The sequence below is a fragment of the Desarmillaria tabescens genome (genome assembly GCF_030435595.1).
Source record: "Desarmillaria tabescens strain CCBAS 213 chromosome Unknown EV420scaffold_37, whole genome shotgun sequence".
Classification (NCBI taxonomy): Eukaryota; Fungi; Basidiomycota; class Agaricomycetes; order Agaricales; family Physalacriaceae; genus Desarmillaria; species Desarmillaria tabescens.
In genome coordinates this window covers 113,343-128,522 of record NW_026848336.1, presented here as the reverse complement: position 1 = coordinate 128,522, position 15,180 = coordinate 113,343, and the positions used below count along the sequence as shown (strand labels likewise).

General features: G+C 47.7%; 4 protein-coding genes and 1 non-coding gene across 5 annotated transcripts; 3 read left to right on the top strand and 2 right to left on the bottom strand.

Moving 5' to 3' along the window:
* Positions 1-1,732: 1,732 nt before the first annotated feature.
* On the top strand, positions 1,733-1,812 carry EV420DRAFT_t200. The gene has a single exon. It is a non-coding gene; the product is annotated as a tRNA-Thr (tRNA).
* A 300-nt stretch (positions 1,813-2,112) lies between these two features.
* EV420DRAFT_762563 (CTLH/CRA C-terminal to lish motif domain-containing protein) lies at positions 2,113-3,801 on the top strand. Its single transcript, XM_060483380.1, has 5 exons — positions 2,113-2,197; positions 2,250-2,405; positions 2,455-2,946; positions 3,003-3,371; positions 3,431-3,801. The coding sequence occupies exons 1-5, from the start codon at positions 2,168-2,170 to the stop codon at positions 3,530-3,532; spliced, it is 1,149 nt and encodes a 382-aa protein (XP_060327034.1). The 5' UTR covers positions 2,113-2,167; the 3' UTR covers positions 3,533-3,801.
* A 1,650-nt stretch (positions 3,802-5,451) lies between these two features.
* EV420DRAFT_1312554 (uncharacterized protein) lies at positions 5,452-6,961 on the bottom strand. The gene is made up of 7 exons (XM_060468598.1): positions 6,730-6,961; positions 6,597-6,673; positions 6,431-6,543; positions 6,260-6,380; positions 6,021-6,204; positions 5,784-5,970; positions 5,452-5,730 (listed from the first exon to the last, which is right to left on the bottom strand). The coding sequence occupies exons 1-7, from the start codon at positions 6,942-6,944 to the stop codon at positions 5,653-5,655; spliced, it is 975 nt and encodes a 324-aa protein (XP_060327033.1). The 5' UTR covers positions 6,945-6,961; the 3' UTR covers positions 5,452-5,652.
* An 897-nt stretch (positions 6,962-7,858) lies between these two features.
* On the top strand, positions 7,859-8,737 carry EV420DRAFT_1563793 (uncharacterized protein). The gene is made up of 3 exons (XM_060473951.1): positions 7,859-8,004; positions 8,062-8,254; positions 8,310-8,737. Exons 1-3 carry the CDS (start codon positions 7,966-7,968, stop codon positions 8,558-8,560), a joined length of 483 nt encoding a protein of 160 aa, XP_060327032.1. The 5' UTR covers positions 7,859-7,965; the 3' UTR covers positions 8,561-8,737.
* Positions 8,738-12,838: 4,101 nt separating this feature from the next.
* EV420DRAFT_762144 (uncharacterized protein) lies at positions 12,839-15,123 on the bottom strand. Its single transcript, XM_060483379.1, has 5 exons — positions 14,985-15,123; positions 13,796-14,929; positions 13,506-13,743; positions 13,360-13,452; positions 12,839-13,307 (listed from the first exon to the last, which is right to left on the bottom strand). Exons 2-5 carry the CDS (start codon positions 14,926-14,928, stop codon positions 13,236-13,238), a joined length of 1,536 nt encoding a protein of 511 aa, XP_060327031.1. The 5' UTR covers position 14,929; positions 14,985-15,123; the 3' UTR covers positions 12,839-13,235.
* Between the last annotated feature and the right edge of the window lie 57 nt (positions 15,124-15,180).

Sequence of the window (15,180 nt, the reverse complement as noted above, 5' to 3'; positions counted from 1 at the left end):
TCTGTAACAACTCCACTATATAATATTTACACGATAGCGACGATCTTGGGTGGAGCTAAGTGGACGCGTGTTAACTTGAACATGACTCGTGACTCAGACAAAAATTCAGGAATGGCAAAGTTTTCATAATTGCAGACGGTCCAAGTAGTCCGTGAAAACGTGGAAGGTTATGGATAGCATTCCCGTTGGATGATACGGTTGGTCGATGATGAATATCATATGTCATGAACTGAACGTTTACATTTCAGACCGTGAAATGGCAATTGGTTGCGGGACCGTAGTAAGCCTCGACATTCTTTTCCGCGGAAGCAATATCATACAGAGATAACAGAGATCCTCTGTTCTTTAAAACAGAGACAGTCTTTCTCCGGGTAGCCCAACCCGTCTCAGTTGAAAGAACTTCAACCCGGAGGCACTCTAAGAACCAGGATTATAAGGGTCGGATCACTCCACGTGGATGATCTCTGATCGATGGTGATCTTCCTCGCACTCTGTGTAGAAAGTTCATCACCCCAGTACTTGGCTAGCAAAACCAGTCGCGATCGTTCCAAATGACAAGGTGGGAATTTGGGAAGGAGAAATCAAGCCACACGTTGCCATGGGTAGCATGTCTAACATCACAACTGACTTCCAGAATACACGCATCTATGTATTACGGATCAGGGTGGAGTACAGAAAGCGCTGAGCTCACGAACCATGACATTTCGGTACCGTTTGGAATGATTGAAATGCAAGGGGCCCAGCAACCGGCCCCACGATGTTAGAGCAAGTTCCTGGTTTAACGGCATTTAATTAAGGGGTGGGAGGATGGGTATGTGTCCTGGAAATAGGCGTCCTGCCGCGTACGGTACCTTCACGCTTGTTCACCCCTGCAGTGACGCCATCGGAATTTAGAATTGCACCCTAGACCCTCGACGCTGTCGTCACCCGATTGAATAACAATTTTTCACGTCCGATAGGTTTTCCTACGCGCCTCGAGTTTGAGATGCGCCCCCTAGTCTGTCGTATACCTCCGATGTGCCGAATAATACCACCTCGTTATTTAGGTGCGACGTATATTGGCGCGTGTCCTGGTAGATGACGGGATCCGTACGTTACACCTGCGCCTATGTAGGGCCCGCCTCGTGTGGTTCCCACTACGTACATGCACTAACTAAATCTCGCTGATAGAACGTATCGCCGGACGCTGTACATAAGATGGGGCTAACAGAAAAGAAAAGAGAACAGGACCTAGAGCTATACAAAGAGTCGGAGAAACACGAAAAAGCACCGAAGGGACCTGCCGAGGACCTACCAAGTGACTGCGGTACCGCACAATAGACTTGATTACGGAACTGACGCCCGCTTGACGATAGGGACGTCAGGATCCCACGTTTGTTACATGGTCTTGAACCAGGACTTGATTTATGATCACTCGGTGTCGGATGGAAAAACATTGTACCAGCGTGTGGAAAGTACCTATGTACTGTGCCTTACGAAAAAAGGCAAGAATAACGAGGTAAAGGGTGCGAAACAGGCAGCGAATTGAGCGACACTGGTAAAAATAACGCAAGATCTACGTTTGCGATCTTCGAAAACTTGTGTTCCTGTTGTAAACATCGCGGGCACATGTAGTGTGTCTTTCAGAAGGCGTGGTATGTAGGATTAGTTCAGTAGTTTGCGATCTAACGAGAACAGACTGGGCCACCTATGAAAACGAAACCTGAGTCTAATGAAGCCTCTATTAATTATTGCCCTTTTAGCTCAGTGGTAGAGCGCGCCACTCGTATCGAAGGAATGGTGAGGTCAGTCGTTCAAATCGGCTATGGGGCTTCGTGTAAATATGTATTAGTTTTTGCAGCTCCTGAGAGCACTTAAAAGTTTAACCACCTGTGAATTGGCAAGTTGCTTTGCCGTTGATTTCAAATCTACTTTCCAAGTCAAGACTCAAGTTTAACCACATTGAGGCAGACAATTATTTTAGTCAGTACATTTCTACCACAAATTTGTTGACAGTGCAATAGGATATTTTGGCTACTGTAACTTGTCTATATTTGCAGGGAGGAAAGTAAATTTCTTTTGCAGAGAGCGAAGCTAAGCGTGGCGCATCGTGGGACTCTATTGCCACGTGTTGTTCCATCCTCCTTCCATCTTAATTCCATCTTGATACTACTGGCGACCCATCGTAATGACGGACATAGAGCAGCCATTCACGCGTGTACGATTATAATCACTGTCCAGCAGAAATAAAACCTGATTCTTCCATTCAGGTGCCGTATGAGAACTATCGCCGCGTATTTCGGACCTCCCAAAAACATTTCGAAAGGGATTTTGGCGAGCTTATCAAGCGAACTGCAACTGGATCGGCGTTAGGGACAGAGGAGATAGATGCCATGATTGCGAGGGTAGAGGGACTGAAGCGAAAGGTGTGCTGGTTCCGTGCCCAGCTCGAACTTTGTATTCATCGCCGTGTAGCTCTCGGATTTGCAAACTACCTCTGGTCAACCTACCCTTGATGTTATCCGGGAGCGCCTGCAGCATCTTTCCGACTCATCAACGTCAACTTCTACTCAGCTCGACCGTTGGCTCGTCGACTGGGCTCTGCGTACGGGAAAGCCGTCGACTGCACGCTCGATAGCCCAGTCTCGGGGCATTGAGACACTGGTGGATATAGATCTGTTCATGGACATGCATCGCATCGAGTCCGCCCTTTCAGAACATAGATGTACCGAGGCTTTGGCTTGGTGTAGCGAAAACAAGGCAGCATTAAGGAAAATGAAGAACACCCTCGAGTTTGACCTGCGGTTACAAGAGTACATTGAGATGTGTAGACGAAGAGAGAGCCAGGATGCCATTGCGTACATGCGGAAGTACCTGGTACCATGGCAGGAGACGCATCTCCAATCTATTATGCAGGCCGCCAACCTCTTAGCTTTCAGACCGGGTACCACCTGCGGTGTCTACAAGGTATCTAGACCGATATTTATTTTCTTTTGATGATTCTAAGATACGCCTCCTTCTAGCGACTGTATGATCTGTCACGTTGGACGACACTCACTGCATCTTTTCGTTCCAGTGTTTACGCCCTCAACGCCTTTCCGACAGAACCTATACTATATCTAGCCCTCTACGCTGGTCTTGCTGCCCTTAAGCTTCCCGCATGCAGCAACCACGACACGCGCAACGTCGACTGTCCTGTATGTGACGTAGGCTGGGGCGGGCGAGATCGTTCTGGCGACGCCAGAGAAGGCTTAGGGCTCGGACGCCTCGCAAAGGAGGTCCCAATGAGCCATCATGCAAATTCAGTGATTGTCTGTCGGATCAGCGGCAAGATAATGGACGAGGATAATGGTCCGATGGCCTTTCCAGATGGGCATGTCTATTCACGGGAGGTACGTCCCCATTCTTCTTCCCTGGTCAAGACATATTGACGGAACTCGCAACTTGACAGGCTCTGGAAGATATGGCCGCAAGAAATAATGGCATTGTGACATGCCCTCGGTGCGGCACGAGTTGTGAATTTACCGCGCTACGGAAGGTGTTTATCTCATAATTGACACGGACATGACGGTTGCTCTCCGGCTGGCGGTATGTACATATGTGTACTGTATATTTTAATGATTGTTCTCCGGCCAGAAATTCGTGGCGTTCTCTGTCACATCGACACCTGCAGTCGCATAATATCATATTCAACATGTCACCTTTGGGCCGCACATAGTTCGCCGTTAATTAGGCGGGACCGTTTACTGGTCCGTTCCGAAATTCAAGGATTCCCATTGTGGCTCTGATTTTCTGTCCACCAAATGCCACAAATCGCGTCCTTGTCAGGGATCAAAACATAAATATAGACCATGATTTTCGCTTCACTATTCAGATCGGGATCCACTGGAGCAAACTACTATCGATCTTGTCTCGTAAGTCACCACTGTCACACACTAGTTTGGTACGGCAAGAGCTGGTTTTCGCAGGCTGGGCCGCCGGTCGTCGGTTAGTGTCTTTTTTTGACGTAAATGATTTTTTTTACCCACCATCTCCATCTTCAGAATAGCCGAGAGCGCAATTTGTGACCAAGATTGTCGCGGTCGGAGCCGTGGTACGCATCACCTAGTCCATAAAGATACCGACATTATTGGGTAAATAATTCGGTTAATTCCTATTATTATTTTCTGCAGGTGCACCTATTTCCCCACCATGACCGTAGCGAGTATTGTATCGACGTAAGGATGAAGACAGACCTGCTAGTCGCATGAGGTGAACTCAGCAAACTGAAGGATATGTTCTCTTTCACCCGGGAATCGGATTTTTGAGCAAATTGTGAAGGTTAAAGACCAGTCATGTCAACTTGTGGTCACAAGGGCACACCGAGGTCAGTGATTTGTACAGTATATGAACCATTTGCAACGGTGGCTCCGAAGCAGGATAGCCGACCGAGGCTTCTGTGGCTAGTCGTGCCCTCTGATGTTCTGCGCCGTGAGAACGATTCGGTTCACGTAGAAGTGGGTAAGACTGGATCGACTATGCTGCATCTTTCACCGTCAACAAGAACGCTCGGTGGCCACGGTGGGTATTGTCAGCATTACGGGAATAGATTCGAGATTATCGTTCCTTGAAGGACTTCTTCTGGCAGACAAATGACTCCGTGTCATCTCTAGCAGCAATGAGGCCTTTACGGCGACGGATAAGACTGACATCCAGCGAGTGCATACACGCAAGCTTCCTTTCTCACTTGCAGACAAGCACTTGGGTATACTACATATGTACATCTGAGGTATCTTGCGACACCATGGTGACCTATCCATTGGATTTCCCCAAAACATACGACTAGTGCCATGATGCGCACTCTTGACCTCCTCAACACGGCACCTCATGGTCGATACTCAGTTCTTTTGCTTGCTGGATATGGTGTGAACTTGATCAGCGACAACACTCTACCGACACCGACTTCTGCCGACGCAAAGCCTATACACGGCAAAGGCGCCGACAGGCTGGAAGCATGGTATCAAGAACCTAGTCATGCATGCGGTAGACTAGAGAACCATGTCCTACTTAGCTCTAATGTTTCTCATTCTGTCGTGCGTTCGTCATACATAGATGGGTCTTCCCGGAACAAGCTTCAACGTGTCATCGAGCCCGGTACAGTGTGAGAGCGCTCTATTAATCTATTACCCGCACGCAGCCGTTTTCGAGAAGACTGGGTTCGACCGAGACCAACTACTACTGGTCTTTCTCTCTAGAATATCAGGAATTCAATTCACACCCTCGGTACCCATTGTGGTACCCACTTTCTTGCATATGTTCCTGTCCTCGTGCAGCGCCACGTACTAAAGAGGCTACTGTAGGTGATGAAGGTAGAATAGATCTTCCCCTCAATGTAGCGGGTTTAGCTATCAGACGCAAGAGATCAAAAGTACATTCTGGGAGAATATCAAGGCAGCAGCTTGTCGCCCTGGTCGCTCCAATCCTATATACATAGCAGCCTGCTAGACCAGCGCCAGTTTTTGCGCAGCAAAGGTCGATTTGCAACGTCATGGAACAACTATGTTTGGCTGAAGACTTGCATGGATAAAATTACAGGATCAATCGGTACAGGCTTTTATGGGAACGACTCTATATGAACACCGGGTCCTACAAATGCAACGAACACTGCCGATAGGCTGGCCGCGTGCCGATACCCTAAACCGTGTCGTAGTCAATGACGGTTTCATAGAATTCGGAGATGATTCGCTTCTGAGCTTCTCGGCCAGTCTCATTCTACATAGAGAAATCAGTGGTATGTCAACTCCCGAGGTGGTACAGGAACATACCTCAGTATCACCAATTGGACGGATGACGAGGTATTTCCTCGACGTCAGGATCTCCTCGCCGACCTCGCCAAAAGTGATAGTGTCTTTGCTTGCATCAAAGACCTCATGGGAACCGGTGGCCAAGCCGCCTGCTTCTTGGGCAATGATGACTCCTGCAGCAACATCCCAGGGCCAGGGGCCGATTTCCCTAGGAACAGGGTCGCATCAATACACCTCATACAAATGTGAATTACTTACCAGTACATGTCGAAGGCACCTTGTGCAACATATACAAAGTTCATAGCAGAGGTACCGAGCGACCGCAAGGAGTGCGCCATGCGGGCCTTATGGATTCCATTGGCGGCGTCGCTCACCAGCCGGTGGAAGCTCTCGGCACGAGCAGCCAAAGGTGGAATACGACGATCGAAGCCCCATTCAACAGCTATGAGGTACATACGTCAGGCACAAGAGCTGATTAAGGACTAATAGGCTCTAACCTAGTTGTGCTTTGCTCAACGAAGGGAGAGGTTGAGGAGGGTTCGCGAAAGGCAACTTTCGGCGGACACCATCGGGGCCACCACGCGTGACGTACGAGCCCCCACCTTTGATGCCCGTGTACTTGATATGCACGTGAGATGAGGAATAAAGCTAAAATTCAAATAATATACCATAGTTTCGAGGAAAGGGTTATATATGATGCCCAAAACTGATTGGCGCTTGACCAAGAGAGCGATGGAGAGAGCTACCATAGGGAAGCCATGCACGAAATTGGTTGTTCCATCTAAGGAAAACGCATCAGCGCAAAGAAAACAATTTGGACGCCTGTCTACTAACCAATGGGGTCAACACACCACGTCGGCTCGTCCGTCCATTCTGGGCGAGCACCCGCTGCGTAAGATTCCTCGCCAATACTGTCAATGGTGTCAGTGTACGCGAATATACACGCTCCGGTAAAGAGCATACGTACAACTGGAATGAGGGATACTTCTCCCCCAGTTTTTCTTTGACAAGCTCCTCCACTCGGACGTCGTATTCAGTGACAAGGTCAACTGCGTTCTTCTTGGTGTCGACGACAGATGCTGGCTGTAGGATAGCCTCGGACCCTTCGATTATCAGTTTTCCAGCGTCGTAAGCGAGGGTGACAGTATAGTCGAGGATAGACTTCAAATCGAGATCTGCCATAACAGTTGAAGTGATATGGAGTGGTTAACAAATTACCTGGTCTTAAATACCACCTGTAAGGATCTCCGACCCAAAAGAATTGTCTGAAAGAGTATTGTTATAAAATACATGCGCGAAGAAGCGCAAAAATAACCCACCTTCCAAATGCGTGTAATATCCCGGAATATCCCACACCCTATCCGTATCTTTATTTGTCTTCATTTCCCCTTGTGGTGCGGTATACATCATTGAAAGGCGGGGACGATTGGGGATGATTACCCAATTTCGAAAAAGAATGGGTGTTTGATGGAAATAAATTTGGGGTGCTGATAGAACACATCAGTTGCAACGTTCTGGGCATAACCCCGGTGTAAAACAGGAGGAGTTGTTGGCCTTTCGCATTGTTGAAGACCGTAAGTAGAACCAGATCATAGCCAAGGGGAAAAGATATGAAATGATGGCTGTACCCAAGGTTATGACGTAGCACGATGAAATTCCGTGAACGGAAAACGAGGCCCACAGGAACCCGCCAGCGCACCGGATTCGTCCGACTACCATGGAGCATCGAAGGTCGTCTTAAGTGGCGCCTGTATTGTGTGGACACGAAAGACAGATATCTTTAGAACCTGAGAGATAACAGATATGAAAGGATGCTATACGAGTCTAAGTTGCGCGAATGGTGGAAAGACCGATCATAGCGTAACCTAATTGGATGACTCCATTGTAATACCTCAGATATTCTTGCGCTGCTGTGCAAACGGGACACCGAGAAGCGGAAGACGACAAAGCACGACAGTCGGCATGTAGTAACCTTAATGGACTCCACAGGATTTGAAAAGAAAATAGAACTGATATGAGATAGTGTGAGACTTCCAAGTGAATATTAACCGGAGAAACGTTGGAAATGAGGTCTTCCATCTTCGCGACGCGTGGAGCCGCAGAACACGCATAAAGGACCCCTGGAATCTCGATGAGCGTTAAGTAGACCACGACTGTCGAGGTACCACCCCATAAACCCAACCCACTCCTCATATATTGTACAATGGCTCAAAACCAACTGCGTGTCGTCGTCGGCTGTGATGTGAGTACGCTCCCTGCAGCTCACGACCGCCCAGAGTGTCCTGACCTTTCGTTACAGGAGGCTGGTGTTCAGTACAAGAACACGCTCAAGGCTGACCTGCAAAAGGATCCACGTGTTTCAGAGGTCATCGATGTTGGGGTCGTCGACACCAACGAAAAGACCGCATACCCGCATGTCGCAGTCAATGCTGCAAAGAAGATTGCAGCAGGCGAAGCCGATCGCGGGTTGCTGATCTGTGGAACCGGTCTTGGTAGGTTTACAGTTTGGGATCATTTGACGCTAAGACTGAACTATCTTCTCGCAAGGGGTGGCCATTTCCGCGAACAAAGTCCCAGGAATACGCGCTGTTACTGCCCACGACAGTTTCTCTGTTGAGCGCGCTATCTTGAGTAACGACGCGCAGGTTCTCTGCATGGGTCAGCGTGTCGTCGGTATCGAGCTTGCTCGAAGGCTTGCCAAGGAGTGGCTCGGGTACACTTTCGACAAGACTTCGGCTTCGGCTGCTAAAGTTGCCGCGATTTCTGAGTATGAGCAGGTGCCAGGATCGTGTTCGTAAATAGACTGGAAGCGCGACAGATAGCTACCATTCCTATTTCCACTTAGATACGAGAAGTACTTGCCCCGTTGTAAAACATTCCAGTCCACCATTATCTCAATGTATGTCCTAACAAAGTAGAGTTCACGGATGTTTTGCGACCGAAATGAAACCCTCAAGCATTTGGAAGGTCGAACATAGCTTTGAGACGAGACACAAATGATTTGTTGAGAATCAGATTGACGCCGCTTCTACACACGGCTACAATGTTAACATGATGTTACCCCGAAAAGTTAAGGTGATTATACAACAGGAACGCACCTGATAATCATTCGATGACGCTATTGAGTTCTAAGGGACCACTTTACCCATCCCTGCTTCCAGGATGGGACAAGAGTAACACTAGTCCGGTTAGTTTATACCGGCATAATCAATCCCACGATCATTCTAACATGTGCTTTGTCCTATCGAGCGACTGTTGCGCATGTTCTAAGCTTCCTGCCACCCGTTCAGGCATCGTGCCTTTCATTTCATCAGCCATCTTTCAACAAACGTGCTTCTATTAATGGTCGGCAAAATTAGATCCTATTCTTCGTCTGTATCTGCACTTCTGCAGCTTGGTTGAAACCGTGGAGTACCCAAAGTAATGGTGATGTGCATCAGTCATTCCGTTCTCATAGGTCGGTGAAATTTTCAGATGACAGGAAGATTTTGGGAAGACGTGCATCGAGGCAGATTTACGGCGCATAGGTGGCTGCGTGTACTTGGCTCAATCAAGCTCTCTAAAAGCGGTCCCGCATAAGACTAGCACACTAGCACAGGGGTTTTCATCCGCCGGGACCTTGGTATCTTTAGCCTCAAATGCTGTATGAATGGGAGTTTGATCTCGAGAGGTAAAATCGTCACCTGAGACCTTGTACAGAATCAGTTGAGCTCAAAAAGCTCCCAGCTGATTGGTGCTGAGCGAGTCTATACAATTGCAGCCTCGGTCATGGAGTATCACTGAAGCACGCATGGATGTATTTCGAAGTTTGAGACAGCAATTATGATTGCTGTCACAACATCCATACCTCGAGAAAGGATTCCCAATGCATCGTCGGTCCAGACCTCGTTGAACCCGATAGAATATTCTGATGAACAAATGCACTGCTGGCGCAGAATAAAATGAAGCGTAGATTAGTGAAATCAGTGATGGGTATTGAGGTGGCGCAGTCTATCAGTGGGGATGAGAGTAAATGAGGACATTGGCCTCTAATGATGAGCAGATCTTCCAGACAAGGTAACCACCGGCTATATGCAACATGTATTGTCGATGCTACACCGAATACGCGCATTTTAGGAATTTCCAACCCATTGGAGCTCTTCAAACTTCGCGAAGCAAAAAGAAGGATTTCTGCGATGAACGGGGGTAGCCGCATATACAAAACCTGTTTCCAGATACCTTTGTCCAAGGACGTGGTGTCAGCACACTGAGTCGGTGGGAAACGGTCGATATAGGTGCCCTGGGACAGCTCCCAGATAACGGCATTGAAATAAGTACGCGCCCGCGGCTATGGAGCACTTGCGTCACAATATCAACGCTCTAGACAATCATGGAACTGTCGAAGAGCCTTTCCGGATAATTATTGACAAAGCATAGCTGCATGTCGCATGATTCACTACCAATGATTTCCGAAAAGCACGAAATCGTTCGTCATGGTGGACTGACAAGCGCAGATGGATATATGCACTCTAAAATATACAAATAAACGAGAAAAATGGTCAAAGGACGGCAATATGTTATGCCTGGGAGGGCGTACTGGTGCCCAAAAATGTGATATTGTCAATATTATATCTTCGCTTGGAGCATCGAGGTCCTGGCAATGGACGAGGTGGTTGTTGAAGTCTTGGAGACAGTGTGACCAGCCGTGACCAACCCTCCTGTTCTTGACCACGACGACGACCAGGATCATTTCTTTGTCTCGAGCCCGTAGAGCACAATTTTCTTCACTTTTTGAATGATTTTCAGCGTGAATACTGCTACGGACTATCGTCGAGGATCGAGTTGTCTTTGTTGTCCAGGCCACCTATCGCTGTCGTGCGTGCAGCGACAGTCAAGCCGTCGACGTTGATTTCGGCTCAATATTTCGGCACGGGGGCCACGATGGCGTAAAAGCGGACGACATTCTACATTTCTTACTTCCAAGAAGATAATCCTCGAGACGCAAAATCCGCTTTCTTTCAACTCGTCACTACCCAAGAGGTAAATTCTACGTCCATAAAGCTGCCTGTTTCTTATTCAGTGGTTGATGTTCCAGATGTCGAATACTTCATGCCACTACGTATCCCCGTCTTTATTATGCGCCTCTACGTTGAACCTCACGCCGAATAAACGTACCGCTGGCGACTCCAAACACATTGTTTTCTCCGTTTTATCTCACTTACCAGTCTTTTCTCCAGAGCGTACTGAAGTTAATCTTGTCTTGGAAAGCTGTAGAAGCCGCATGCGCAGACTTGTTCGCCAATATGGCGCACACCATGGCCGTCTTCGATGTATCATGCCACCCTATAACCACTTCTATCGTCCTTTGGTCGACTTACCTCAATCATTCAGCCGCTTCAATGACTCATCCGTTCTTCATGCGATACTGTTGGCTTTTGCCTTTGCTTTTGGGGGTCCTTCGCCATTACCTTGCAAAAGAAGACGCACCCTTTTTACTTCTGCGGCAGTCAGAAGCATAGGCATGTCTTGCTAACTCGTCAGTTCTTAGAGGCCATCATTGTTGTAAGAAAAGATTACTCGTGGTCTATTCCTAAAATACGCGCACGTAAAGATACACCATATCCGTGTACTACGTTCTCAGCGGGACCTTTTTGGCCTGAACTTTGATCCCTCATACCAATTTGCTCTGAATAGAACACAAAATTCAGTTTTGGTAAAGATAACTGAATACATTCATATGTAAAGACGCTGACCTCTGATGTTCTCAGGCCCGCCATTCACCGCCGCAGCAATGTGTAGTACGTCAGTAGTCTATAATCGCAGTAAAGACTCTTTCCAGACAAGTCTTGTTGTCGAGCGTGGCGCAAAGCTCGGGTATCTTCTGGGTACTCTCTACCGAGTCCAAGGCTGATGCAACAGAAGGTGGCGGTTCCAGTATGTAACCTTGTGCGGAAAGTTGGATTGTCTTCCTATTGCTGTGGGAAACCGCTGATAATAATATCAGACTGTTCATTGCCAGAGCACATCTCGGAAGACTTACAAGACATTACGTGGATAACTAACATACATGCGTATTCTTGTTGGCATCTTGTTAATCATTTAGTATCTGACGGAAGGTCGGATGATATTATATCCTCAGCTACCGAAACGAATCAAGCAATGTTTAGTAGAAACTGGCCAACTTCGGGACAACTTCGTGCACATGGATCTGCCGTCGTGAATACTGATATCCGTGACTGCTTGTCTTATCGTAATCTTGCCAACATATCGTCGCCGTTCTTTGGTTGTTCTTTCTTCCATTTAAATTGTTTTCTGTCGCTTTCCCTCTGGACTATTGATAGTGTTGTTGTTCAGGGCCCCACGTCACTATGGCGACTGCAGACACCGCGGCTGCGTCTTCTTTATGTCGAACTGTGTCCATGTCTGACTATTCCTGGTAAGCGGTCAAAATGTAACCTTAGAATCGAAGTCTTACGCTGGATGTACATATGTACCCAGGGCAGAGTCAGGTCATGTTTGATCCGAACAATATGAATGGTCCATCCCTCTTCATCCATCCCCACTTCCTATTATCACGTACGTAAATAACGCGGGTCTGTTTTGAAATTGCCGCATTTGCCGTTTGGGCTATGCGAATCCGCTGCAGAGTTCGCAGATCTCAGAAGTTTGGGTGGTATGGTTACTACTTACATAGTCCAGACATCTTTCACTCGTCTCAGCTCGATGCGATCTTGAGTCATCTGTCGCCGGGAACCTGAGTCTTCTCAAATTGCCACTTGTTTTTTTTTTTCCTTTTTTTCATTTTCACTTGAATATCTGACAACCATCGGCGCCGGTCGACGTTGTCTGTCTCTTTGTTGGTTATTGATTTCGTTTTGTCTGTCATTTTCGCAGTTGGAAAAATGAGATCTGGTTAGAGATTTGCGCTGTCTGAAGGTGTCTAACGCTGACACTCGTAGCGACCGAGAAAAAGGGAGACCCTACAGTATTCAATCTGTCGGAACATAGCATTGTCCGAATTCCTGTCAACAAGTCATAATGAATAGCATTAACGCCCACTCTGACTGGTATAAAAACACCGTTGAATGTCTGCAATTGCAAACAGATCGTGGATCTTGACAAGCTTGAAGCCGCGAAAGCGCGCGTTATTTTTCACCTAATGAAACTGTCTGTCCAACTCGACATGCTTAATAGCACCGAAGAGCTTCTCAGAAATTGCGACAAGCGACGCGGAGTCCGACTCGGAGTAGCCATATCATTTGGGACGCGTCAGCATAGACAGGAAGTGTTGATGGCGACACCAGGATCATATTGAGTTGCTCTACCTAATGCGCTCTAATGGTACATACTTTTACTAATTCTTTCATGCAATTTAGACGATTATTTTCCTATTATCCGAACTATGATTCTCTTTCCACAAGCTTTATGGTATCCCTGAGCTGCTGCCTATTTTGCTCGTTCATTCATTTAGCCACATGACTTCTCTTAGCATGGTTACCCCACATTTTCCATTTCAAGCCTCTCTGCGAATCTCTCCCACGTAACTTTATCGAGTTTTTCCTGAGACTGAACCAAACGATTAAGCTGGAATATGCTCTTGAAACGATGTAGTGCTTACCGGTAATGCCTGCTCCCTCAGTCCTAGTTTCCCGCACACTTTTTTGTGAGTCTTCCAGGCGGCCCTCTGGCATACGGTGCTGCAGTAGACCGTCTGGCGATCTGAGTGAAATAAACCATGGCAAAACGATGAGAAGCAACACCTACAATTTTGCACCCACCGCAGAGTTTGTGCGTGGGTACGCCGTCACCTTCCATAACGTCACAGCCCTCGTTCTCGCAAACGCGGTAGAGGGCGCCCAAGGAGATACCTAATTTTGCTCCACGTTCTATGTCGAGCTTCGCTCGGCTATCCCCTGAGGTCTCGATGTATTCGTCCACTAACGCATTCCAGGTCGTTTGGCGGTCCAGACATAATGCTTTACTTTGCTGTCGTCCAATGGGCCTAAAAACGGGACATCAGTCACCAGTCGGAACAGAGTGTTTTCGAGACTCACCATGGTCGAAAATCTACCTTCTTCAGTGCATATCGAAACGCCGGATCGAGTCGGAGCTCAGGAAACCTCTCGTTGAGTGCCATATTCTCAACACGTTCAAATACATGGGCGGGGGAGTTTTCCTTCGTAAAGAATCCCGAATCTATCTTCTGGCGACACCCGAAATGTCTGAACTGATCGACTGTCCTTCCATCCCCCGTCATTTTCACCATCTTTTGCACCCTCTCGATGATTTTGTACATGGGGTGCGTCGGTTCCTGTTCGAGAGGATCGGGTGGAATGCGATTAGACAAGCTGACTTCGATGCGTTGATGCGACTCATTCCATTGTTCATATGCGAAAACGTTCCTCCTACTGCAACAAGCTCCAAATCGTTTCTCGCTAACACAGAAGCAAAGGAAGTCCGGAGGGTACGCCTTGTCCTCTTTCGCGTGACATTCGGCGAGGGGTAGGCCTGAAAAGCAGGGACATGGTCGTGGTTCTCGTACGAAGGGGGAGGCGGCGTAGCGTTCAAAGATAGCATTGAATAGGGAAATCAGATCGGCGTTTTGAAGAAACGAAGAAGGGGGCACATAGCACTCTGGGGGCGCCGGGTTTGCGCCATATTTCGCAAAGAGCTCAATCAACTCCCAGTCTTTGATCATGCACGCGTGCGTGAGGGGGCACTGTCCCTCCAGTACGAGATTGACATCTGCATGATGCTCGAGCAGAAGGCGGATGACTTTGACTATACGGCGACGCGACGCGCGGGCGTGTTTCAGAGACGAAGATTTGTTAAACTGAGCACAGCGAATGGTATGGACAGCAAGGTGCAGCGGAGTATATCCTTCGAAATCGGGGACATCGATGTTGGATCCAAGATAAATAATTTCATGAGCAGCCAATAGATCTCCCGTCGAGGCTGCAAAGTGAAGAAAAGCTAATTTTGCGTGCGCTGGGTAGTCCTCTCCTAGACGAATTTTGGAGTGTAAGGTGTTCGCATCGATTTCTTTGATATGGCGGTCCAATATTGCAATCTTCATAGCATAGAATTCATCGTTGACTGAGAGGGAATTAGCCAAGCGGCGATAATCTGGGTCTGATTTGATTGTTTCGACGAGCGAGATCGGAAGATGGACATAATTCTTGACCATTCTGCTAGGATGTTTCTGTAAGTATATAGATGAGCTTTAGACAAAGATACACGTACACAGAGGGATGGCAGCTGGAGCTGGAAGCTGAGGCAGCTCAAAGGTTCGTCAGGCATCTGTGACCACATCACTGGTCACAAGAGCTCTTCGATATTACAGCTTCGTACGTCAAGGAACCGGATACCTTACCCCGGTGAAATAATCAGGTTGCTGAGGTCGAGTGAACGAGTGAACGATGATATCCGGAACGGATTT